General features: G+C 42.6%; 1 protein-coding gene across 2 annotated transcripts in view; it reads left to right on the top strand.

Annotated features, from left to right (window-relative positions):
- The window catches only part of gtf2h1 (general transcription factor IIH, polypeptide 1), an 82014-nt gene that overhangs the window by 9702 nt on the left and 44581 nt on the right, over positions 1-27731 (top strand). The window contains exons 2-8 of one of the 2 annotated variants that reach the window (XM_078549003.1): positions 10353-10427; positions 13192-13368; positions 15845-16046; positions 17343-17505; positions 18356-18449; positions 18597-18746; positions 20902-20981. In XM_078549003.1, the coding sequence (XP_078405129.1) occupies positions 13215-13368; positions 15845-16046; positions 17343-17505; positions 18356-18449; positions 18597-18746; positions 20902-20981 (843 nt within the window). In that variant the 5' untranslated portion in view covers positions 10353-10427; positions 13192-13214. The remainder of the gene's footprint in view (positions 1-10352; positions 10428-13191; positions 13369-15844; positions 16047-17342; positions 17506-18355; positions 18450-18596; positions 18747-20901; positions 20982-27731) is intronic. The other variant, XM_078549004.1, reaches the window with a different exon arrangement.

Here is a 27731-nt window from a genome sequence, read left to right as displayed (position 1 = left end):
TCCTAAATGTCACGTATCCTTCACTATTCAGGTCCCAATCTATGTCATCCAGTAGCCATGTCTCTGTAATGGTTGTCAGATCGTACTTATTTATTTCTATTTGTGCTATCAGTTCATCTGTTTTGTTTCGAACGCTGCATGCCTTTAGATACAGAGCCTTTAGTTTTGTCCTTTTATTATTTTTATAGCATCTAGCCTTATTTGTTGATTTACTCTTAGATTTGTACTCTGTCCTTTCCTGTCAGTCTGTTTATCATTTTCCATATTAATACCTGCCTCTCTTGCCTTGTCTCTACTCTTTGGTTTACCACATCTTCCCAAATTTGATCCCTTTCCCCCACTATTCAGTTTAAAACCCTCTCTACTTCCTAAGTTAGGTGGCTTATGAGGACACCAGAGCCCCAGCACGGTTCAGGTGTAGACCATCCCAACGGTACAGATCCCACTTTCCCCAATACTGGTGCCAGTGTCACGTGAACTGGAACCCACTTCCCCCACACCAGTCTTTGAGCCATGCATTCATCCCTCTAATCTTATTTGTCCTATGCCAATTTGCACGTGACTCAGGTAATAATCCAGAAATGATTACCTTTGAGGTTCTGCTTCTTAATTTGGTGCCTAGCTCCTCATACTGGCTATGCAGAACCTCCTTTCTCATCCTGCCTATGTCTTTGGTACTTAAATGGACCACGACTACTGGATCCTCTCACTCCCACTGCAAGTTCCTTTCCAACCCTGAGCAAATGTCCTGAATCCTGGCACCGGGCAGACAACATAGCTTCTGCATTCTCGCTCCTTGCTACAGAGAACATTGTCAATCCCCCTTACTGTACTGTCCCCTACTGCCACTACAATTCCTTTATGCTCCCCCCACTTGAATGACTTCCTGTACCACAGTGCCATGGTCAGTCAGCTCATCCACCCTGCAGCCCCCACTCTCATTCAAACAAGCTGAAAGAACCTCAGACCTGTTTGACAATTGCAGAGACTGACACTCCTGCCCTTTGGGTACCCTTACCTGCTGCAGCTACAGTCACACCCTCCTGTTCCTGTCCACTTTCCAAATCAGAAGACCCTATCCTAACTGGTGTGACCGCCTCCTGGTACAAAGCATCCAGCGTTCTCCTCCCTAATGTGTCACTGTGTCCGCAGCTCAGATTTCCGCTCAGTGACTCTGAGCTGAAGATCCTCAAGCCGCAGACACTTATTGCAGACATGCTTGCCCTGGATAACACTGGTATCCAGGAGCTGCCACATGCTGTGGCCATGACACATCACCTATCCTGCTATATTTATGTGCTTTAATTATTTACTTAATTGTTTTATTCAATTATTTATTTTCTTTTTTATATTTATTAATCTTATCACAAATTCCTGTACTATTTTAAACTTTAGGAATAGAATAGACCTTGACCACTTACCAGATACTCACCAAACAGCTAGCTTCTTCCCCAAACTCTCTCACTCCATTGAGGTTGCACACTCAGCCTTACCACTTATCACGTGAGCCTAATTCACTACTCAGTCGATCTCCGTCTCACACTGGCAGAGTCACCTGTCTCCTTGCGCGTCCCTTACTGACCTTACAGAGATGTGGCTGCAGCGTGACAAGGCTGGGTCAATGTTCGAGGGTATTTGATATTTAGGAAGGATAGGAAAAGGAGGAGGTGGGTAGTGCTATTAATAAAGAATGAGATCAGAACATTAGTGAGACAGTATCTTAGATTGGAAGATCAAGATGCAGAATCAGTTTGGGTGGGGCTAAGAAACAGCAAGGGGCAGTAGACATTGGGTAGTTGTTTATAGGCTACCAAACAGTAGTAGTAGTGTAGGGCATGGTATAAATCAGAAATTAAAGGTCCATGTAACAAGGGCAATACAGTAAACAGGGACATTAATTTACATATAGACTAAATAAGCGTAACTAGCACAAATGCTGTGGAGGACAAGTTCCCGGAATGTTTCCAAGATGGCTTTCTAGAACAATGTGTTGAGGAACGAACTAGATAACGGACTATCTTAAATCTAGTATTGTGCAATGAGAAAGGGCTAATTAATAATCTTGTTGTAATAGAGCCTCTAGGGAAGAGTGACCTTAATATGATGGAATTTTACATTAAATTTGAAAGTGATGTAGTTCAATTTGAAACTAGGGTCTTAAACCTAAACAAAGGAAACTACAAAGGTATGAGGGGCTGTGGTAGCTTGGGAGAAGACATTAAAATGTATGATGGTAGACAGGCAATGACTAGCATTTAAAGAATTAGTACATGGTTTAAAACAACAAAGTAACATTCCTTTTGGGCACAAAAAAACAGCAGGATAGGTGATCCAACTGTGGCCAACAAGAGAAGTAACATATTGTATTGGATCAAAGGAAGAGGCTTATAAAGTTGCCCAAAAAAGGTACAAACCTGAGGATAGGGAGCATTTTAGAATTCAGCAAAGGAGGACCAAGAAACTGATAAAGAAAGAGAAAATAAAATATGAAAGTAAACTAGCAAGAGTCATAAAAATGGAATGTAAAAGTTTCTATAGGTATGTAAAATGGAAAAGATTAGCAAAGACAAATGTGGGCCCGTTACAGACAGAGATGGGAGAATTTATAATGGGAAATAAGGAAATGGCAGAGATTGTGACTGTCTTCATAAGGGAAGATACAAGAAACCTTCCAGGAATACTAGAGAACCAAGAGACTGGCAAGAATGAGGAATTGAAAGAAATTGGCATGAGTAAAAAGTAATACTGGAAAAATTAATGGAACTGAAAGTTGGTAAATCCCTGGGACCTGATGATCTACATTCCGGAATGTTGAGAGAGGTGACTGTAGAGATAGTGGATGCATTGGTGGTCATCTTCCAAAATTCTATAGATTCTGGAATGGTTCCTGCAGATTGGAAGGTAGCAAATGTAACCCTACTATTTAAGAAAGGAGGGAGAGAAAAAATGGGGAACTAGAGACCTGTTAGCCAGACATCAGTAGCAGTGAAAATGCTAGAATATATGAAAGGATATGATAACTGGATAGTTAGAAAATAATGGTCCGAATAGGCAGAGTCAACGTGGATTTATGAAAGGGAAATAGTGTTTGACAAATCTTAGTTTTTTTTGAGGATGTAACTAGCAGAATAGATGAGGAGGAACCAGTGCATGTGGTGTATTTGGATTTTCAGAAAGCTTTAGATAAGGTCCCACACAGGAGGTTAGTGAGCAAAATTAGAGCACATGGGATTGGGGATAATATACTGGCATGGATTGAGAGTTGGTTAACAGGCAGAAAACAGAGTAGGAATAAATGGTGGTGGTGAATGTTTGGAATTCTCTACCCCAGAGGAATCTGGAGTCTCAGTTATTGAGTATATTCAAGACAAAGATCGATAGATTTCTAGATATTAAAGACGTCAAGGGATATGGGGATAGTGCAAGAAAATGGCATTGAGGTAGAAGATCAGCCTTGATCTAGTCGAATGGCTGACCAGGCTCGAGGGGTCAATTCGCCTACTCCTCCTATGTCCTGTTCCTAAATGACTGTACTATGCATCACTAGAGTGTTAATTGCTCTATATATCAGAGAGAACATAGTTACTAGCCTAAGATAAATCTGACCTAGTATATGATACTAGAATTTTTAAATTTCATGTTTGCTGTTATGGTTGTCCTCAGTGCCCTGGAAAGGTGGGGGGGTGGGTGGGGGTGGGGGGTGGAATTGTGGGCAGGGCTAAATATCCCAGATATCCTGCTTCTGATGCTGATATTTGAGGACAGATTCATGTATGAATTGCCTACTGACACTCACTGACTCACGTTTGATGCTCATTAAGAGAATGAGAGAGGTCTTTATACAGTTAGTGATAACTGTAAATTTAACTCAGCATTGTAAGTGATTACCCAACCAGAGGAAATAGGTTTTCCATATTTATTCTATCAAAGCCCTTCATCATTTTAAAAGCCCCTATCATAGGTTTTCTTAGCTATCTCTGTTTCAGTAGAAATAGTCGCTGCGTCTTGAGGCTTGCTCAAAACTATGGTTTTCCATTCCTAACATCATCTTGGTGGATCTACTCTTGAGTTCCTTTCTAAAAGGGGGGCACCCTAAATTGCACACAGCTGTTTAACTGTGGCCCGAGTGACAATTTGTCCAAATTTATCATTACTACGGGTATTTTATTATTATATTTTCTCTGCCTATGTATAAAGTTTGGCATTTTTTATGGCTTCACCTACCTGCACCCTCAAGGAATTGGGTCAGAATTAACTGGTGAATATGCCCTTGCCAGTTGAATTTCTATGAGATCTTGCTGTAAGTGGGAGATGAAATCAGCACAGTACTCCCTTCAGGGCATCTTGGATCTATGTGAACAGGGCAAACAACTGTATATCTCCTTAACTAATTAGATTGAAGATTTATTAAATGAACAGCACAGTGTCTGAAAAAAGAAGTTGAAATAGTGACTTTAGTGTCAAGTCAGGTGCTAGAGAGGGAAAGAAAGATTGGATTGAGAAAGAGAGAAAAGTCTCCATCATACCTTCATTCTCCACCTATAGATTTCCTCCTTTATTCCTAAACAGTCCTACCCCCTCTTTCATAATTCTTTTACTTTTTATTAACTCTCAAAAGACTATAATGTTCACTTACTAGCATTTTTACCAACTCTCTTTATGCCGTTCAAATCTTCCTGTTCACATCGTCACTAACTTTCTATGTCCTTGTGATTCTTATTAGTGTTGTTAACACACTTACAGTTCTAACAATATTAGATCAAGTCTTTATTGAGACACCGTATTCATGATTCCTCTGTGAGCACTGCTATATGATGAACTGGAATACTGTGTGCCGTTTTGGTTTCCACATTTAAGAAAGGATATACTTGCATAGGAGGCGATACAGTGAAGGTTCACTAAATTGGTCCCTGGGATAAGAGGCTGAGTAAATTGGACTTATATTTTCTGGAGTTTAGAAGGATGCGAGGCGATTTCATTGAAACATATGAAATTCTGAAGGGGCTTGATAGGATATACGCTGAGAGATTGTTTCCGCTGGTTGGGGAGTCTAAAATGGGGGCACAAATTTCAGGATGAGGGCCGATCATTTAGGACTGAGATGAGGAGAAGCTACTTCATCAAAGGGTGGTAAATCTTTGGAATTCTTTACCCCAGAGGGTTGTGGATGTTCCATCATTGAATACATTTAAGGCTGGGGTGGACAGATTTTTGGCATCAGGGAATTGAGGAATTTGGGGAGTGGACAGGAAAGTGGAGTTGAAACCCAAGAATCAGCCATGATTGTAATGAATGGCGGAGCAGGTTCAACGGGCCATATGGTCTACTCCTGCTCTTATTTCTCGTATTCTTGTTCACTCATACTTGTATACCATTTTTACCTTTGGTGGTGTGCATGAAATATATTGACCAATCATATATGCTAGAGCAAAGATACATAAAAGTGACAACAGAATAACAAACATGGACCGAGCAGAAATGTGCTTATGCCTTCTGATCTTTTCCAATCCATTTATTGCCCTCTTTATCAATGGAGACACATTTGTCTTAAATCCCTTGGCTTAGTTCCTAGCTTACAATCTCCAGTTTATCATATGCTGGCCCCACAGCCTGCCCAGCAAATCTAGGTACTCGAGTAGCTTGGTCAAAGAGGTAAATCTTGTTGCAGTTATAAGGTTTATAAGATTATTATGGCCCAGAACTTCCGTGGAGTGGCAATCATCATCGGATTGCCATTTTGCTCCCTTTTACTTAACCTGGTCGAGAGCTGCACATTTCTCGCTTGATCCTCTGTGCTGGACTTGGTGAGAAATGTGCAGGGCAAGATTATTGGAAGGGAGTGATGAAATCACAGTCCCTTTTTACAGCACCAGCTGCTGGGGTTAGAAGCTACCAGACTGAGAAAGGAAAAGAGCAAAAGTAAACCCTTGGAAGTTAAGAATAATTTTTTCTGATTCTGGGAGAATTGAATGTTACTTGAAGGACGGTGTACTTTCTGGCTGTGGTAAAAATAAAAAGGAGAGTATTCCATTCTGTAGTTTTAACTATAAGTTGCCTACAGAAATAGTGTTTAGTCAATAGTGCTTTTCATCTTTTGACACAGTAAATATCTTAAAACATGAAATCTTGTTGCGTCATCCTTTCAGCTATTAATTGGAAGTTTTTTTTTGTTATTGGTCTCTGAAGATCGTAACAATCTTAAGGATCATCTTAATGGAGGAGACAGAGGTAGGGAAGGAATTCCAGGACTTGTGGCCTGGCAATTTGAAGGCACAACCACCAGTGATGCACAAGAGACCAGAATTGAAGGACCAAATAGATCTTGGAGAGAGAAGGTTACAGAAATAGGGAGGGACCATGAAGGATTTGAAAGTAAAGATGAGAATTTTAAAATCTAGCTATTGCTGGACTAGAGTAGTGCATAAGAATTGTATCATGTATGTTAAAGTGTGATTTTCTTTTTGTCCAACTGTATGGTGTTACCATTGCATTAAATAATCTTTGCCAAAAAATGACCTGTTATGCTGAAATAGCTGCCTAGAGTAATGAAGCATCCTTTAGCTCAGAGGGGATTTCACAGTGTTTGAAGATGTATTGAGGTTCTGAAAGGAGGAGGGTAATATTCTTATCTGTACTACATTTGCTGTATGCTCAAGTTACTCGGCAGATCTGCAGGGCATTCTAAAGGGGGAGGACAAACAGACAGAGATCGAGGTACATATTGGTACCAACGACATGGGTAGAAAGAGGGATGAGGTCCTGCAAGCAGAATTTAGGGAGCTGGGAAGCAGATTAAAAAACAGGACCTCAAAGGTAGTAATCTCTGGATTACTTCTGGTGCCACACGCTAGTGAGTATAGAAATAGCAGGTTAGTCTAGACGAATGTGTGGCTGGAGAGATGGTGCAGGAGGGAGGGCTTTAGATTTCTCGATATTGAGACCGTTTCTGGGGGCAATGGGACCTGTATAAGGCAGATGGGTTGCACCTGAACCGGAATGGGACCAACATCCTTGCGGGGAGGTTTGCTAGTGCTGTTGAGGAGGGTTTAAAATAACTTGGCAGGGGGATGGGATCCTGAGAGGAGGTTCAGCAGGGGGAGATGCACAGCCAAGATTAGAAAAGAGAACAAGTGAGTCTGGAAGGCATAGAAATTATAGGCCAGTTAAGGCACAAGGGAGTTTGGCAAGGTTGGATGGTATTTATTTTATTGTAAGGAGTCTGACGAATAAGGCAGATGAGTTGAGGGCACAAATTAACACATGGAAGTATGATGTATTTGCTGTCACAGAGACATGGTTGAGAGAGGGGCAGGATTGGCAGCTCAATATTCCAGGATATAGGGTCTTCAGGCGAGACAGGGAAGGAGATAAAAGAGGGGGTATCGCAATATTGATCAAGGAATCAATTACAATAGTAAGGAGGGATGACATCTTAGAAGGCTTCTCAAATGAAGCCATATGGATAGAACTTAAAAACAAAAAAGGAGCAATCACATTGCTGGGAGTGTACAATAGGCCCCCAAACGGTCAGAGAGAAATAGAAGAGCAGATATCTAGACAAATTTCAGAGAAGTGTAAAAATAATAGGGTAATGATAGTGGGGGATTTCAACTTCCCCAACATTAACTGGGCTAGCCATAGTGTGATAGATTTAGGGGGAGCGGAATTCTTAAAATGCATCCAGGAGAGCTTTTTAAGGCAGTACATAGAAGGTCCGACAAGAGAGTAAGTCCTGGACTTAATTTTAGGGAATGAAGCCGGGCAAGTGGTAGAGGTATCTGTGGGGGAGCATTTTGCAGATCGTGATCATAACTCCATTAGATTCAAGGTTGTTATGGAAAAGGACAAGGATTGGCCAGAAATCAGAGTTCTAAATTGGGGAAGGCTGATTTTAATAAGATCAGATATGATTTGGCCAGAGTGGACTGGGAGCAGCTACTTTTAGGTAAGTCTGCGTCAGAGCAGTGGGACTCATTCAAGAAGGAAATAGGGCGAGTACAGGGCCAACATATTCCAGTAAAGACAAAGGGTGGGACCAACAAATCCAGGGAACCCGGGATGTCGAGGGATATACAGGATTGGATAAAGAGAAAAATGGAGGCTTATGGCAGATACCGAGGGCTCAAAACAGCAGAAGCCCCAGAGGAGTATAGAATGTGTAGGGGGGAACTTAAAAAGGAAATTAGGAGAGCAAAAAGGGGGCATGGAAAAACATTGGCAGGTAAAATAAAGGAAAATCCAAAGTTATTTTACAAGTACATTAAGAGTAAGAAGATAACTAGGGAAAGAGTAGGGCCCATTAAGGACCATAGTGGTAATTTGTGTGTGGAGCCGGAAGACGTAGGTAGGGTTCTAAATGAATACTTTGTGTCAGTGTTCACAAGTGAGAGGGACGACGTGGGTATGGAAATCAGGCAGAAGGACTGTGATATAATTAAAGAAATTAGCATAGAAAGGGAGGGGGGTCTAAGCAGTCTGGCAGGCTTAAAAGTAGATAAATCTCCAGGCCTGGATGAAATGTATCCCAGGCTGTTGAATGAGGCAGGGGAGGAAATAGCAGGGGCGCTGGCAATAATTTTCAATACCTCTCTGGCCACAGGAGAAGTGCCAGAGGACTGGAGGACAGCCAATGTGGCACTGTTATCCAAGAAGGGAGGAAGGGATAAACCAGGGAACTACAGACCAGTCAGTCTCACCTCAGTGGTGGGGAAACTATTGGAAGCAATTCTGAGGGACAGAATTAATCTACACTTGGAGAGGCAGGGATTAATCAAGGACAGTCAGCATAGTTTTGTTAAGGGGAGGTTATGTCTGACCAATTTGATTGAATTTTTTGAAGAGGTGACCAGGTGTGTAGATGAGGGCAGTGCATTTGACATAGTCTACTTGGACTTCAGCGAGGCTTTTGATAAGGTCCCGCATGGGAAACTGATAACGAAGGTAAGAGCCCATAGGATCCAAGGAAATTTGGCAAATTGGATCCAGAATTGGCTGAGTGGCAGGAAGCAGAAGGTGATGGTTGAGGGCTGTTTTTGCGACTGGATACCTGTGTCCAGTGGGGTTCCATAGGGATCAGTGTTGGGTTCCTTGCCGTTTGTGGTATATATAAATGATTTAGACTTGAATGTAGGAGGGTTGATCAGTAAGTTCGCGGATGACACGAAAATTGGTGGGGTAGTAAATAGTGGGGGGGATAGCCTTAGATTACAGGAGGATATATACGGGCTGGCCAGATGGGGTGATCAGTGACAAATGGAATTTAATCTGGATAAGTGTGAGGTAATACACTTGGGCTGGACAAACAAGGCACGGGAAACACGATGAATGGTAAGACCCTGGGAAGTACCGAGGATCAGAGGGACTTTGGTGCACATGCCCACCGGTCCCTTAAGGTAGCGGGACAGGTAAATAAGGTGGTTAAGAAGGCATATGAGATACTTGCCTTTATTAGCTGAGGCATAGAATATAAGAGCAGGGAGGTTATGCTGGAACTGTATAAAACGCTGGTTTGGCCACAGCTAGAGTATTGCGTGCAGCTCTGGAATCTGCATTATAGGAAGGATGTGATTGCACTAGAGAGAGTGCAGAGGAGATTTACCAGGGATGTTACCTGGGCTGGAGAGTTTTAGTTATGAGGAGAGATTGGATGGACTGGGGTTATTTTCCCTGGAGCAGAGGAGATTGAGGGGGGACATGATTGAGGTGTATAAAATTATGAGGGGCATGGATAGGGTAGACAGGAAGAAACTTTTCCCCTTGGTGGAGGGATCAATAACCGGGGGCATGGATTTAAGGTAAGGGGCAGGAGATTTAGAGGGGATGTGAGGAAGAATTTTTTCACCCAGAGGGTGATGGGAATCTGGAACTCACTGCCAGAAAGGGTGGTAGAGGCAGAAACCCTCATAATAATTTAGTATTTGGATGTGCACTTACGATGCCATGGCATACATGGCTGTGGGCCTAGTGCTGGAAAATGAGATTAGAATAGTTAGGTACTTGTTTGACTGGCACAGACTCGATGGGCCGAAGGGCCTTTTTCTGTGCTGTAGACCTCTATGACTCTAGATCGTATATCCATCCCCCTTGGATCTGTCATTGATTCTGTCCTATATCTAACTTGCCTTATTTCTCCATCACTGATACTGTCCTATAACGATCATTCCTATATCCATGATTTTATCTCTTTTCTAATTGTCTTGTCAGGCCTGATCATTGTTTATTCTGGTCCAGAGTGCAGAATCCTATCAGATTTCACTGAAAGCATTCTGTACAAACGACGTCGTCTCAGTTGGGCTTCGAGTGAAAATGCCTAAAATCTTCTCCTCATGCAAACATTTTTTTTCTCTCTCCAGTTCCCTTCATCGCTTCTGAAGGTGTTGCTCATGCTGAAGGTCAACTGTTGTCTGCCCTTTGGTGTATCACTTCTGGTAAATGTCTATTATTCACATTATTTAGGCAGGCTGCTCACCTAAGCCAGTTGCTGTACATACATATTTTCCAGAGAAAGTACCTAGAAAGCACTTTGTCCCCCCAATCTGTTTTTTTGTTCAGAGGTGTGCTGAGGCCAATTGTCCTTACTACCTCCATTGCTGCATCCAGTTCGGGTAACTTCATATGTTCCCTTTATTGGCATGACAGAATTTACAGGGATCACTCTAGGTTAGTGCTCAGTGCCTCCAGGTGCAGAGTGCAGAACACCAGCAAAGTTGTAAAGGGAAAACAACTTTGAACAGAAAGTGATGATTAGGTAATTTCATGCTTTGGATTCATAAGACTGAAAGTTGTAGCAGGAAAGGAAGACTGGGAGAAAAGAAATTCAAGAGTTTTAGATTTTGAGAAAAAGTGAGTCAACATAGGGGACTCCGTGATGAATCCTGGTTTCAGCGCAGGAAGGTGGAAGAATGTATTTACAGCTTATGATGAGCAACAGAAAAAGGGTCAGAGAAGCAATGATCTGAGAAGTAGAGAAAAAAGATAAGATGAGAATGGATAGAACATGTTTGAAGCTGATCTGAGAAGGATCACTGATTTCAGGGTAAATCTTTTCTTGATGGTAGTAAACACGGTGTATTAGCAACACTTGTACCATTTCAGCTGTGCATGTTTTTATTTTAAATTCAGGCCTGTGCACCATTAAACCAAAATAGATCTTTCATATTGTCAGCATTTAACAAAAAATATATTTTTAAGAAAGGGTTTTTAATTCTTCTCTGGCCACGGGGGAGGTGCCAGAGGACTGGAGAACAGCTAATGTGGTTCCGCTATTTAAGAAGGGTTGTAGAGATAAGCCAGGGAACTACAGACCAGTGAGTCTCACGTCAGTGGTAGGGAAATTATTGGAGAAAATTTTGAAGGAGAGAACCTATCTCCACTTGGAGAGGCAAGGTTTGATCGGGGATAGTCAGCATGGCTTTGTCAGAGGGAGGTCATGCCTAACAAATTTGATTGAATTTTTTGAGGAGGTGACCAGGTGTGTAGATGAGGGTAGTGTAGTTGATGTAGTTTATATGGATTTCAGCAAAGCCTTTGACAAGGTCCCACATGGGAAACCTATAAAGAAGGCAAATGCACATGGGATACAGGGTAATTTGATCAGGTGGATTCAAAATTGGCTTAGTTGTAGGAGACAGAGGATGCTTTAGTGACTGGAAGTCAGTGTCCAGTGGCATACCACAGGGATCTATGCTGGGTCCCCTATTATTTGTCATTTATATAAACGACATAGATGACTATGTGGGGGGGGTAGGATTAGTAAGTTTGCAGATGACACAAAGAATGGCCGGGTGGTTAACAGTGAGGTTGAGTGTCTTGGGCTACAGGAAGATATAGACGGGATGGCCAAATGGGCAGATAAGTGACAGATGGAATTTAACCCTGAAAAGTGTGAGGTGATACACTTTGGAAGGAGTAATTTGACAAGGAAGTATTCAATGAATGGCATGACACTAGGAACAATGGGACCTTGGCGTGTGTGTCCAAGGCAGAGGGGCATGTTAGTGGGGTGGTGTAAAAGGCATACGGGACACTTGCCTTTGTCAATCGAGGCATAGATTACAAAAGTAGGGGGGGTCATGTTGGAGTTGTGTAGAATCTTGGTGAGGCCACAGCTGGAGTACTGTCTGCAGTTCTGGTCGCCACATTATAGGAAGGATGTGATTGCACTGGAAGGGGTGCAGAGGAGATTCACCCGGATGTTGCCTGGGATGAAACATTTAAGTTATGAAGAGAGGTTGGATAGACTTGGGTTGTTTTCGTTGGAGCAGAGAAGACTGAGGAGCGACCTGATCACGGTGTACAAGATTATGAGGGGCATGGACAGAGTGGATAGGGAGCAGCTGTTCCCCTTAGTTGAACGGTCAGTCACGAGGGGATATAAGTTCAAGGTGAGGGGTATGAGGTTTAGGGGGGATGTGACGAAAAACGTTTTTACTCAGAGGGTGGTGATGGTCTGGAATGCACTGCCTGGCAGCGTGGTGGAGGTGGGTTGCCTCACATCCTTTAAAAAGTACCTGGATGAGCACTTGGTACATCATGACATTCAAGGCTATGGGCCAAGTGCTGGTAAATGGGGTTAGGTAGGTAGGTCAGGTGTTTCTCACGTGTCGGTGCAGACTCAATGGGCTGAAGGGCCTCTTCTGCACTGTGTGATTCTGATTTTGTGATTCATAACATGAGAAAATGAAAGTGCAATTAAGTTAATGATTATTTGCCACATTTGAAAAGAGCTGCTCTAAACACAACTGAATATTTTATAGCAAACATTGGATTTGTAAGATAGTTTTGAATGAGGAAACCCTTTGACCCATTTGATAATATCCTTTCAGGTTACCAAACCTGTCAACCTCCCTTTGCAGCATTAGGCTGTTTCTGAAATGGTTCCAGTGATCTAGTTTCAACCAGTTTTCCTGGCAGGATTCTCCTCCTAACTGAGTATGCTTGAGAAATAAATACTTCTCCCTGTAATGTTCTTTGATCTGTTCTGGGATGCTTCCCTGTCAGGAGAAAGAGTGCTAGCCATGAAGTTAGGGCCAGGTTAAATAGTTTAGCAGCAGTTGGTAACCTGAAACAATTGGACTGTTTTACATTAGGCATATAAAACATTGGGAGCTAATTGAAGTCTGGACTTGGTTGATTTGTAGACTTGAATGAATCATGTAAACAGTGTGCTGTTACTTTGTGTACTCTTCGCAGAATCTACTCTCAAACTGTCCATTATGGCCACTTCATCAGAAGAGGTTCTGCTAATTGTGAAGAAAGTGCGGCACAAAAAACAGGATGGGGCCCTATATCTGATGGCAGAGCGTGTAGCATGGACGCCAGAGGGGAAGGATCGCTTTGTCATTAGCCACATGTATGCAGATATCCGCTGTAAGTATTTTGGTCAGAGGGAAAGTCTGGGCGGTGCAGTTGTTTGTCACTGGTCTGTCATATTTTTGATCTGTGTGCAAATCCAGTCCAAGCTGATGGTATTAAAAATCTTCTCTTACTTCTGGATCTTGCCCCTAACTCTGCAGCCAGTGCTGCTAAACTGGCAACCTCTCTTGGAGAGGCCACAGTATGGGAGATGTGAGGAATTAAGCATGTCACAATGGAGCTTGTCCAAGATTGGGGCAATGTAGAAGGAGCTTTGCTCTTCGTATAATTCAGGGTGAAAATTTGTGAAATGGACAATACTCTAGAGGATATTTGCTGTGGGATGACCAGAGTATTACATTTCTATTGAACGAGGTAGGTACTTTGTCTTTGTATTCTTTCATATTATACATCTCTACCCAAAGTGACTTGGATTCCATAGGAGCCTCAATAAAATTGTCTCAATTTTAAGATTCTTCCTTACTAGCAGTGCCATTTTCCCTCCCAGTTTATTTTTCTGACCCAGCTTATAGTACTACTGAGTTTTAGTTTGTTACCTACATTTCTGAGGTTTAAAAAAAACCTTCAGTTTTTCCAGTATATTACTGTAAACACTTCATTTTGTTTATTATATTGTGAGAGTCCAAGGGGAGGTGTCAGAGCTCCAGTGAATGTCCGGCTGTCAAGCTGGTGAGTGCTCAGGGAAGGAAGTCTGGGAGGGGGCAGAGCCCTGGTGAAGGTCCAAGTGGCAGAGCCCTTGGGGTCAGAGACTCCAGTGAAGTATTAGAAAAGCAGCATGTTATTTAAATGGAGAGAGATTTCAGAACTCTGCAGTTCAGAGGGATCTGGGTGTCCTGGTACATGAATCAGAAAAAGTTAGTATGCAGGTACAGCAAGTGATTAGGAAGGCAAATGGAATATTGTTGTTTATTGCAAGGGGAATGAAATATAAAAGTAGGAACGTTTTTCTACAGTTGTAGAGGGCGTTGGTGAGACCACATCTAGAGTACTGTGTACAGTTTTGGCCTCCTTTAAGAAAGGATATAGATGCGTTAGGAATGGTTCAGAGAAGGTTCATTCTACTGATACTGGGATGGGGTAGGTTATCTTATGAGGTAAGGTTAGAAATGCTGGGTCTGTATCCATTGGAGTTTAGAAAATTGAGAGGTGATCTTATTTAAACATACGAGATCTTGAGGGAACTTGACAGAGTGGATGCCAAAAGGATGTTCCCCCTTGGAGAGACTAGAACTAGGGGACACAGTTTAAATCTTTAGAACTCTGTTCCCCAGAGAGTGGCTGAGGCAGAATCAGTGAATATTTTAAGTGAGAGGTAGATAGATTCTTGACTAACAAGGGAGTCCAAAGTCATCGGGGCAGGAGGAATGTGGAGTTGAGGCCACAATCAGATCAGCCATGATCTTATTGAATGGTGGAGCAGGCTCGAGGGGCCAAATGGCCTGCTCCTGCTCGTAAGTCATTTGTTTGTATGTAACTGGATTTAGGCACTCTTGCTCCAATAAGGGGAGGCGGTGATGTAGTGGTATTGTCACCGGACTGGTATTCTAGAGACCCAGGGTAATGCTCTGGGGACCTGGCTTTGAATCCCACCACGGTAGGTGGTGAAATTTGAATTCAGTGAAAATCTAGAATTTAAAGTCTGATGATGACCACAAAACCGTTGCTGTAAAACCCATCTGGTTCACTAATGTTCTTTAGGGAAGGAAATCTGCTGTCCTTACCTACATGTGACGCCAGACCCACAGCAATGTGGTTGGCTCTTAAAATGCCCTCTGAACAAGGGTAATTAGGGATGGGCCGTAAATATTGGCCCATCTCTAATTACCCTTTGCCCACATCTCATGAATATTTTAAAAAATTCCTTATGAACATGCAGCTAGAGCACAGAATGCTTAATATAGCATTAAAGGACAAAGAGGAATGTTTAGGAAATGGAAAAGCTGTCAGTTGTTCATTGCACTTCTGTGGAGAGAGAACTTCATTTTGCATCTGGCTGAGCTGCACCTGCTCTATGATATTCTGAAGTAAATTCTTTAACATCAGGATTTGTTTTCCATTTCTGTGACTTTAAATCCATTCTAAATTATAAGGGTTCACTTCTGCTTCTCTAAGGCCGAAATGAGTTAGTTACTATCTAGTTTCTGGTGAATATGGGGCCTTTGTGCTAGACTGCATTCTCACTCAGTTCAGCTGGTGTGGGAAATGGAAGGAGGTACATTGCTGCATTTGGGGATGTTCTAACTTGCCTGGGGGTGCTTGATGCTGACACTGAGCACCTGAATGGAAAGTATTTCATTCCCCAGCTTAGACATTCTTTACATTGCTAAACAGAAAAATTCATTAAAAAAGTCTAGAAATTTTTCAATACCAGTTAATCTTTAGTTCCATTATGTACTCTAAGTCAATAGATTGAAATGTCCTGTTGTCATAATTTCATCAGTCTGAATTTATGGTATTGGTTAAATCCCAGGTCAGAAGATCAGCCCTGAAGGGAAAGCAAAAGTTCAGCTTCAGCTGATTTTACATACAGGTGACACTACGATCTTCCATTTCACCAATGATAACAGTGCTAGTGCAGCAGCCAAAGACCGTGATGCTGCTAAAGACTTGCTCCAGCAGCTGCTCCCCAAGTTCAAGAAAAAAGCAAACAAGGAACTGGAGGAAAAAAACAGGTACAGGGAGAGAAAATACAGAAGATTTTTGAAACATATTCAAACATGGGTACAGATTCAGTTGCCCAACATGAAGAGACACAGTAAATTCCGTTGTACTGATCCAGTTGAGGGATTCATACAATATTGGTTTGACCTTGAATATCTAATGGTAGTTTTCGGAACCTTAATACTGTATTACTACTTAAACCCATTGAGGAGAAATCTTACTGGTCCTAATAGGAGAAGTGATGACCCCGTTCTTGCTGTGTGAGATACTGTATTTCTGTCTGGAGATCAGTGCAGGCGGTTCAGGTTTTTAAGGTGGAATGTAACTGAACCATAAAAGTCACATGGCCCCAAGTTTAGTTCAGTTAAATTGTCTTAGTCAGGAAAGCAGTTGCTGTGGTTTCTTTCACTTCCTTTGGGCTAAGTTTAAAAATAAGGGGTCGCTCATTTAAGACAGAGATGAGGAGAATTTTTTTCTGAGGGTCATTTGTCTTTGGCAGTGGAAGCAGGGTCTTTGAATATTTTTAAGGCAAAGCTAGATAGATTCTTGATTAACATGGGGGTGAAAGGTTACCGGGAGTAGGAAGGAGGTTACAATCAAATCAGCCATAATTTTATTGAATGGCGGAGCAGGCTTGAAAGGCTGAGTGGCCTATTCCTCCTAGCTTGTATGTTCGTAAGTAGGGGATAAGTGGCCAGAGTTTTTGCTCCTTAATGGGTATTTGGTAATCCCTGTTAGAAAGTGTCGTGCATTGTCAGACTCTGGCTAGACTGTGATGCTTCCCATGATACAGGCTCACACCTAATTGATCGCTACTTGGGCAAAGTACCAGAAGGTAGTTGATGTCTGTGGAACTGCAGCAAACAAACTCCACACACAACCACATGACCTACAATTAGCTTACTTTTCATATTGTGAATGATGGAAAAATATACCGTGTATAGTTTAGTCAATAACTGCATTTTACATTACTGATCAGAATCTCTGAAGTAATAGTCTGTAATAGGTGCCATTAACATGCCCTTTCAATTTGAGAGAATCCAGGTTTCAACAGCAATTTTCAGCATAGAATATCTGTACTCTGAGGTATTGTTGGCCCAGTTAAAATTCTTTGCTCAACTTCCTATTGGATGGAATCAGACAGCTGAGTCTTGCATTCTAGAGTATGGGAGTTTCCAGCGATGACTGTAAAAATTCTGTTTTGGCACTAGGTAACAAAGAAACCCAAAGAGAAAGCAATCTTTGAGTGTTGGATCCAAACACTCTTATCCATTTATAACCTGAACTCTTGTGTTTCTGTATTCTAGAATGCTTCAGGAGGACCCAGTTCTCTTTCAACTCTATAAAGACTTGGTTGTGAGCCAGGTAATCAGTGCTGAGGAATTCTGGGCCAACCGTCTGACTGGAAGTTCTGTGGATAACTCTGTGTCCAGTAACAAGCAGGATATTGGAATCTCTGCCGCATTTCTGGTGAGGGTATATTGTTGGCCGAGTGTGAGACAGACCATCGCAAGCTTCATGTCAGTTATCTTTGCATATTTGTGTTATGTATGCTGTTTGCTCAGCTTGTTTTCTACTTAGAGCAAATGTTTGGTTTATTATCCTAACTAATGGAGGATTAAATATTTTCTTACTAATGTTCCTAATAATTCAACTTTGATGAAGGAAAAACTATATTTATTAGTAAACAGCTAATATGTCTGTGTGTTTAGTTTGTCTGTGTTTTTATTTCCTTCTCTTGATCAGTTTTGTACGTGCACTCTATCCCATCTACCTGCCGTTGATCCATATCCCATGACATCTTTACCTAAACAAAAAAACCCCTCAACCTCAGTCGTTAATTTGTTTTTATCATCCCTGCATCCACAGCCTTTTGTTGGGGAGGGGGGTTGAGTTCCAGAAGAGCGTGAGAGTGTAGGTAAGGGGAGAGAGGAGAGAATGTGGGAGTATTGAAGCTGGGAGTGTTGGTAGAAAGTGTGGGGAGTATTGGGGCTGGGAGATGGGGGAAGAGTTTGGGAGTGTTAGCGCAGGTGGTATAATGCTAGGAGGCAGGCTGGGGAGTGTAGGAATGTCTGGGTGGGAGGGTAGGAATGTTCAATGTGAGATTTGGAATGTGGAAGCATCCAGGCAGGGATTTGGTGTTTGAGAGTGATTGGGCAGGTAGATTGCAAGTATGAGTGTCTGCAAAGTCTGACTACTTTTTTTGTAGAAATGTATTTTTCATAACTCTACATGCGAATATTTCAATTTGGTTGAAATAACCACTTGTGAATGCGTATTGCAGTATCTGGTATGTAATTGTGTCCTGCTTTCCTCACAGGCAGACATCCGACCACAGACCGATGGCTGTAATGGCCTCAGGTATAACCTGACCTCTGACATCATCGAATCGATTTTTAGGACCTATCCTGCAGGTGAGTGCAACATCAACAGAAAGCTTATGAATTTGAGTAGGACAAATTGTGGGCTATAGGGAACATGTCGACTCATGTTAAGCAACGTGGTGCAGAGCAATCACCATTTCTGACCCAGACGATTGTGTGAACCTCTTACTTTGACAGTGAAACAGAAGTATGCAGAGAATGTTCCTCACAATATGACGGAGAAGGAATTCTGGACCCGCTTCTTTCAGTCTCACTACTTCCATAGGGACAGGATCAATGCTGGTTCTAAGGATCTCTTCTCTGAGTGTGCCAGGATTGATGAGAAAGGTGAGCCTTCAACTCAAAGCAGAAAATTCATAAGATGCATTTATGGAGAGTATATGCATCTGCACGTAGATAAAATGCTATGAGTATTTTTTTTTTATTATTTGTCCCTGAGATGTGTGCTTCACTGGCAAGGCTAGCATTTATTGCCCATCCCTAATTACTCTTGAGAAAGTGGTGTGAGTTGCTATCTTGACCCACAGTAGTTCATGTGGTGTAGGTGCACCCACAGTGCTGCCAGGAAGGGTGTTCCAGGAATTTAAACCAGCGACAGTGGAAGAATGGCAATTATATTTCCAAGTCAGGATGTCTGACATAGAGGGGTACTTGCAACTGGTAGTGTTTCCATGCACCTGTTGCGCTTGTTTTTCTAGGTGATAGTGATAGTGGATTTGGAAAATGCTGGTGAGTTGTTGAAATGTATCTTGTACATGGTACACAATACAGCCACTGTTTGCTGGTTGTGGAGGGAGTGAAGGTTTAACTGGTGGATGGGGTGCTGATTAAGCTGGCTGCTCTGTCCTGAATGCTGTCGAACTTCTCGAGTGTTATTGGAGCTGCACTCATCCAAACAAGTGGGGAGTATACTGTCACGCTCCTGATTTGTGCCTTGTAAATAGTGGACAGGCTTTGGGGAGTCAGGGGGTGAGCTACTTGTTGCAGAATTCCCAGCCTCTGACCTGATCTTGCTATTCCATTTGCGTTTCTGGTCTATGGTGATTTCCACCTCCCCACTCCCAGGATATTGATGGTGGGGGATAAAGCGATCCTAATGCCATTGAATATCATGAGGAGATGGTTAGATTCTCGCATGTTGGAGATGGTCATTTCCTGGTACTTGTGTGGCATGAATGGTACTTGCTACTAATCAGCCCAAGTCTGAATGTTGTCCAAGTCTTGCTGCATGGACTACTTCATTATTTGAGGACATAGAAATGGTATTGAATAACATACGAGTGGTACCAAACACTGAGCAACCATGAGAGAAATGGTACTGAATAATATACGAATGATACTGAACGCTGCAATCATGAGCCCACATCCCCATTCCTGACCTTCTGATGGAGGAAAGATCACTGAAGCAGCTGAAGATGTTTAGGCTTAGGACATTACCCTGAGGAGCACCTGCAACGATGTCCTGGGGCTGAGATTATTGGCCTCCAACAACTCCAGCCATCTTACTTTATGTTAGTTATGACTCAAGCCAGTGGAGAGTTTTCCCCCTGATTCCCATTGACTTCCTTACTGCCGCACTCTGTCAAATCCTGCCTTGATGTCAAGAGCAGTTACTCTAACCTCACTCTGGAATTCAACTCTTTTGTCCATGTTTGACCGAGGCTGTAATGAGATCAGGAGCTGAGTGGACCTGGCGGAACCCAAACTGAGCATCAGTGAACAAGTTATTGCTAAGGAAGTGCCACATGCTAGCACTTTTGAGGGTGATTGAGAGTAGATTGATGGGGCGGTAATTGGCCAGATTACTTTTTTCTTGCTTTTTTTGTGAACAAGACATACCTGGCAATTTTCCACATTGTCAGGTAGATGCCAGTGTGATAGCTGTACTGGAACAGCTTAGCTAGGGGCACAGCTTATGCCACAGCTCAAGTCTTCAGCATTGCAGCCGGGATGTTATTGGGACCCGTAGCTTTAGCTGTGGCCAGTGCATCCAGCTGTTTCTTGATATTACGTGAAGGTGTAGCTGCCAGACCAAGTAGCCTGTAAATCTGTCTGACTATCTTGATTGGCATCTCAGATGATTCTGATTTGCCCATACCAGTTATGCTTACAAAGGTATGAATGCTGGTTATTGATCATGTACAGGAACCGTCAATGTTAGATTCAGCCTGGGCTGGGATCAAATTGTAACTGGTTGAAATCAGTAGAGACCTATTCTTTGAGCTGTTTTTTACCTACTGTAAAGTCTGAAGCTTCTCCTAGCGAGGTTTTTTATGGTCTTGTTTTCTCATCCTCAAATGCATGAGAGTTTGAATTATAGGTCAGATGAAAACAGGGCATATATTACTGTGCCCCTTGTGGCTATTCCCATATAATGACCTCTCATTTTTGTTACTTGAATGGCACTTTGCAATAGTGCTTCTTTGGTGGGTGCCACTTGTGCTGTCTGAAAGGAGATGCTCTAATATTTTTCTCTGATCAGGTTTGAAGACTCTGGTTAGTCAGGGAGTGAAGAACCCTCTAGTGGATTTGACATCGCTGGAGGACAAATCATTGGGCGAGGTGAGCATTACTTCGTACCAGTGGTGCAACAGGGCAATGTGAATAATGTGTTACTGTACCTTGCAATATGACACTTACAGCAGGTACTTTAATGTTTAAGTAATTTGGCAGTAAACAGTACAACAAGTAGAGGGGAAGACAGTCAGCAGCTGTGCAACCAACTATCCTTGTCCTGACAGTAACACCTTTGAAAATAGTGAGTCCAATCTGTATGTGCAGTTCCAAACTGTGATCCCATGTTCTTTCCTTTCTTGGTTCCAGCCAATCATTTGCTCAGAGGTCACTCTTGGGAGTGAGTCTACATCTGCAATTAGCCTGCTTCTGATATCAAACTTGAACCTTTGGGAGGAGTGGGGGTGTGGTGAGACAAAGAGGGATTAGTGTAGGCTCCATAGGAAGGGGAGGCAGATCTGTAGGACCAAAGGCACTATTAAAATTCTATTTTGAGCTATTTCATTGCATGGTAGCTCATGGAAACTATCTTATCCGAATAAACAGAAGACAACTGAAGTGACAAAACAAGAGAAAAAAGTTCAGAACATATGCCCAAAATAGCCAGCATGCTTAACATATAATGAATGCTTTTGTAGCTGATACGTACACTAATGGCAAATAGTGAGAGTTACTTGCTTGATATAGGCATCTGCCTGTGATGAGAATGAATGGTATTAATGGTGGGGACTGTGTGCATATCTTAAAAAAAAGTATGTGTATAACAATAATCCAGGTTTCACAATATATTCTATTGAGTTCAGCATCACCATTCTCTCCCATAAACAGATCCTGTCTCCCTATTGAAATGCACTTCTGATTGGGTTCCCATCTTCCATCCTCCATAAATTTGTAAACCAAAACTCTGTTGTCCATATCCTAACTTGTGACATGTCCCATTCATTCATCACTCCTGTGCTTATTTACCTAAATTGATTCTCAGTCTGGTAATGTCTGGATTTTAAAATTTTCATCCTTGTTTGCAAATTCTTCCATGGTATCGCTTCTCTCTCTTTCTGTAACCTCCTGCAGCTTTACAATTCTATGGGATCTATGTGTTCCTCCAAACCTGACCTCTTGAACATCCCTGATTTTCATCACTCCATCGTTCATGGCCATGCCTTCAGCTGCCAAGGCCCTAAAGTCTAGAAATCCCTCCCTAAACCTTTCCACTTCTCTGCCCTTTAAGATGCTCCTTAAAACCTACCACTTGGATGGAGCTTTTGGTCACTTGTCCTAATATCATCCTATGAAATGCCTTGGGATGTTTTATTATTACAGTAACCACAACTTGTATTTGTATAGCATCTTTAATGTGGTGAAATGTCCCAAGGCGCTTCACAGGAGCCTTAGCAAAGTTTAACTCCAAGCCACATAAGGAAGTATTAGGGCATATGTCCAGTCAGGTCTTCAAAGAGGAGCAAGGGATAGAGAGGTTTAAGGAGGGAATTCCAGAGTTTAAGGCCTTGTCTGCTGAAGGCATGGCTGCCAATGATGAAGTGGTTGAAGTCGAGATTGGTGGAGCCAGAATGGGAGGAACATAGATACCTTGGAATGTTGTAGGAATGGAGGAGATTATAGAGATAGGGACAGGTGAGCTTATTCAGGGATGTGATAACAGGAATGAGAATTTTAAACAAGCTCAACAAGCTTAACTAGGAACCAACGTAGTCAGCGAACACAGGAATGAGGAGTGAAAGAGACATGGTGCAAGTTAAGACATGGAGCAGCAGAGTTTTGGATAACCTCATGTTTATGGAAGGTAGAAAGTGGGAGAACGGCCAAGAATGTATTGGAATAGACACGCCTGGACATAACAAAGGCGTGGATGAGCGTTTTAGCAGCAGACAAGCTGAGGCAGGGATAAAGTCAGGCAATGTTATGGAGATGGAAAAAGGTGGTCTTCGTTAAAGGCACTATATCAATGCAAGTTTGTTGTTCATTCATGGGATGAGTGTGTCGCTGGCATTGCTTATCCTTAATTGCTCTTGAGCAGGCAATGTTGAGCCGCCGTCTTGAACTGCTGCAGTCCGTGTGGTGCAGGTACTTGCACAATGTTGTTAGGTACAGAGTTCGTTTTTTATTCAGTCATGGGATGTGGGCATTGCTGGCTAAGCAAGCATTTATTGCCCATCCCTAATTGCCCTTTAGAAGGTAGTGACGAGCTGCATTCTTGAACTGCTGCAGTCCATGTGGTGTAGGTACGCCCACAGTGCTGTTAGGGAGGGAGCTCAAGGATTTTGACTCAGTGACAGTGAAGAAACGGTGATATATTTCCAAGTCAGGATAGTTAGTGGCTTGACGGGGAACTTCCAGTGTTGTTCCCATGTGCCTGCTGCCCTTGTCCTTCTAGATGGTAGCAGTTGTGGATTTGGTGGTGCTATCTAAGGAGCCTTGGTGAGTTCCTGCAGTGCATCTTGTAGATGATAGACACTGCTGCCACTGGGCATTGATGGTGGAGGGAGTGCCAATCAATCAGGCTGCTTTGCCCTGGATGGTATCAAGCTTCTTGAGTGTTGTTGGAGCTGCACTCATTCAGGCAAGTGGAGAGTATTCCATCACACTCCTGATCTGTGCCTTGTAGATGGTGGACGGGCTTTGGGGAGTCAGGAAGTGAGTTATTCATTGCAAGATTCCTAGCCTCTGACCTGCGCTTGTAGCCACTGTATTTATATGGCTAGTCCAGTTTCTGGTCAATGATAACCCCCCCGGATGTTGATAGTGGCGAATTCAGCGATGGTAATGCCATTGAATGTCAAGGGGCGATGGCTAGAATCTCTCTTTGGGAGATGGTCATTGCCTGGCACTTGTGTGGCGTGAATGTTACCTGCCACTTGTCAGCCCAAGCCTGGAAATTGTTTAGGTCTTGCTGCATTTGGACATGGACTGCTTCAGATTCTGAGGAGTTGCGAAAGTTGCTGAACGTTGTGCAATCATCAGCGAACATCCCCGCTGTTATACTGTTATAATATGGGAGATGGTATTTGCCAGGCTGACCAAATCCCAAAGGAAAACTTGGCCACACTGTCACAACAATTTTGCAATTTGTATTTATTACGAGAAGGTTTGTGCACTGAAGTCAGAAGTAATGAATCCACTACCACCGTTAGAGATTTTAAAGATTAAGTTAAAACATTTATTAACAAAAGAAAAGCAAACTTAAACACACAAGACTACAGTTACACAATTACATTTAGTTTTATGACTGTTCTCACAAGATTTCTAAACTCCCAACTACATACCCCTTTCAGGCAATACTTCAAGTAGATTCTTAATCTATAAAACATTCAGCAATATTAACACAAGCACCCACTGTTGCTATAAGGGAGGTATTTCACAGCTTTTTCTCCCTGTCACTCGACAATGGAACTCCAAAGGCCTTTACCGAAATCTTGGTTACTGGAACAGCAAACTTCTCCAGGGTGACTAGAGGCTTTTCCCACAGGTCTGTTTCACACAGTGCACCTTCCAAGATCTCTCATCCACACCCCACAAAGCTTTCCATCTTTCTTCAAATATATTTCTTCTCTTTTGATCTGTAAATCCCTTTGTCTCAACCTTTGGAAGTTACTTTTCCCACAATATATAAATCTTTCATGCTGTCATTATGGCCAGCACTTTTGGAAAAATAGACTTAATAACTTGCCTTATTTATCTTGCCAGTTGTAAACATCATATCATGTCCCTTTGAAAATCAAACAGCCTCGCAACTTATCTAAAAATGCAAATCCCATTCACACTGTACCTGCTGAGACTTCATCCTAGCTTACCCATCTCCATTTCAAATGCCTGTTTTATACCTAACCCTTCTGATGATTTAAACCTTGCAGTCTGACTGTCAGCAGTTTAATTAAACTACACACACACACACACTCACACGCCCCATAAGCCTGCTTTAAAGTATCCCATAGTAATATTAGGAAAAAAAATCTTTCCTTTACACCCCTTCTGACCTTATGATGCAAGGAAGGCCGTTGATGAAGCAGCTGAAGATTGTTGGGCCTAGGACGCTACCCTGAGAAATTCCTGCAGTGATGTCCTGGAACTGAGATGATTTGTGCTAGGTATGACTCCAACTAGCGGAAAGCTTTCCGCCTGATTCCCATTGACTCCAGTTTTGCTAGGGCTCCCTGATGCCACACTTGGTCAAATGCTGCCTTGATGTCAAGGGCAGCCACTGTCTCTGGGTAACCCCAGCAATGTTGATATGTATGATTCAGTGATGGCAATGTCATTGAATGTCAAGGGGATATGGTTGAATTTTCGCTTGTTGAGAGATGTTCATTGCCAGGGTTTTGATCCGGTAAAGAAGAAATGGCAGTATATTTTCAGGTCAGAATGGTGTCTGATTTGGAGGTGAAGTTGCAGGTGGTGGTGCTCCCATTTTCCCACTACCCTTTTCTTCTAAGTGGTAGAGGTTGCATGTATGTGAGGTGCTGTCAAACCCTTGGTGAGTTCCTGCAGTGCATTTTGTAGATGGTGCACGCAGCAGCCACAGTGTTGGTGGTGGAGGGGGTGACTGCTGAAGATGGTGGCTGGGGGAGCAATCAAGTGGCTGCTTTGTCCTGGATCAGGTCGATCTAGTGTATTGTTGGAGCTACAATCGTCCGGGCAGGTAGGGAGTATTCCATTACACTCCTGACCTGTGCCTTGTAGATGGTGCAATGGCTTTGGGGAGAATGAAGGTGAATTACTGGTCAAATAATCCCCAGCCTCTGATCAGCTCTTGTAACCACTGTATTTATTTGGCTGGTGCAGTTAAGATTCTGGTCAATGGTAACTCCAGGAATGTTTATGGTGTTGGATTCAACGATGGCAGTGTCATTGAATGTCAAGGGGATATGGTTGGATTCTCCTTTTTTGAGAGATGCTCATTGCCTGGCATTTGTGTGGTGTGAATGTTACTTGCCACTTAACAGTCCAAGTCTGAATGTTGTCCAGGTCTTACTGTATGTGGGCATAGACTGTCATTATTTGAGGAGATATGAATGAGATTGAACACTGCAATCATGAGTGAATATCCTCACCCTTGACCTTATGATGTAGGGAAGGTCACTGATAAAGCAGCTGAAAATGGTTGGGCCAAGGACACTACTGTGAGAAGGTCCTGCAGTGATGTCTTGGGTCTGAGATAATTGGCCTCCACGAACCACTACCGCCTTTCCAGAGGAGAGATTTTCCCTCTAATTCCCATTTACTTTAATTTTGCAAGGGATCTTTGATGTCACACTTGGCCAAATGCTGCCTTGATGTCAAGGATTGTCATTCTAACCTCATCCTCTGCAATTCAGCTCTTTTGCCCATGGTTCTAACGAGGTATGGAGCCAAGTGGTCCTAGTGGGACCCAAACTGAGCATCAGTGAGCAGGTTATTGCTGAGTAAGAGCTGATTAGTTGTACTGTTGATGACACCTTCCATTACTTTGATTAAGAATAGACTGATGTGATACTAATTGCCCAGATTGGATTTGTCCTCTTTCTTTTTGGTCAGGACATATGTTACGGACATGAGGGGCTTGGTTTAAACAGCACTGATTTTTCCTCTTACCAACTATCCATAAACAGAAGGTGTTTTGAATTGTAATTTTTAGAATGAGCGATGGTGTATTTCCCAACCCCTCCGTTTTTGTGTGATCCAATTTCTAATAACCCCACAGCAAACTCGAGTTAGGATTAACTCAGAAGGTTAGTTTATTGCACACATTCAAAAAAACCGCGAGAAGTGTCTGCAACTTCCCACTCCGCATTCATATAGTAAAGGGAGGGACTGAGAAAAGGAGGTTATATAGTGCAAGGGCCACAGAGGAAACTAATATTGGCTCACGTGAGTTCCAGAGTCCAGAATCAAAGTCCACTGAGAAATTTTTTTGCAGAGGTCAACTGGCTAAAGACCAGTGTAAGATTTGCTTTTCCAGTGGTGTTGATGTCCCAAGTACGCAGAGTTTGTATCAGCTTTGTAGGTGAAAGTACAAAATCTTCCAAGCAGAGTCAGGTTAGAGTCAGTTCTTCTGTGTGGCCTGCCAGTCAGATGTTAAATAGTAGACTGGGGAATGCAGCTCAGGGAGTAATATTAACCAGTTCAGCAAGCCAGAGTCTTAGGCCAGGTAACCTTACTTCTCCACAACAACTTCAACGAAGGATGTTTATCTAGTGTCTGGAAATTTGTCGTGTGTCCCGGACTGATAAAGTCTCAGCCATTATTGGTTGGAAGAGGTGCTATTTGTTGAGGGTCTGGAGTTTGGGAAGTCATTGTCTCTGTAGACTCATCACTCCACAAACAAGCTTGGCTCATCAAATGCAAATGACATTCGTGTAGCTCCCTTTGAAGTTGATCTGTGCATTTCCAGGTGATCTGTTAGAAGTTCTTCAGACATAACTAGGTGTGACAACTCTAAAGCTGAGAAGTGAATTCTTCTGTTTTGGTGACTCACAGACACAAGGTCAGCCATTTTAATTATCTTCATTCAGCAGAAAAGTCCAGTTTAAAAATAAGAAATGGCAATAAGGGTAAAGGTTTTTTTTAAGATATACAGTGTTTTGGTTCTGTTGGTAACACATATCTGGACAAATTTCCGCTTTGTTGGAAAGGTGCCAGTTTTGTAGCTATACTGGAACAGCTTGGCTAGAGGCCTGGCTAGTTTCAGTGCACAAGTCTTCAGCCCTACAGCTGGGATATTGTCTGGCCCCGTAGCCTTTGCTGTTTCCAGTATGCCCAGCCATTTTTAGATATCTTGTGGAGTGAATTAAATTGGCTTCAGTC

This window comes from Cetorhinus maximus, chromosome 9, assembly GCF_964194155.1.
Source record: "Cetorhinus maximus chromosome 9, sCetMax3.hap1.1, whole genome shotgun sequence".
Lineage (NCBI taxonomy): Eukaryota > Metazoa > Chordata > Chondrichthyes > Lamniformes > Cetorhinidae > Cetorhinus > Cetorhinus maximus.
This window is presented reverse-complemented; position numbering and strand designations above follow the sequence as displayed.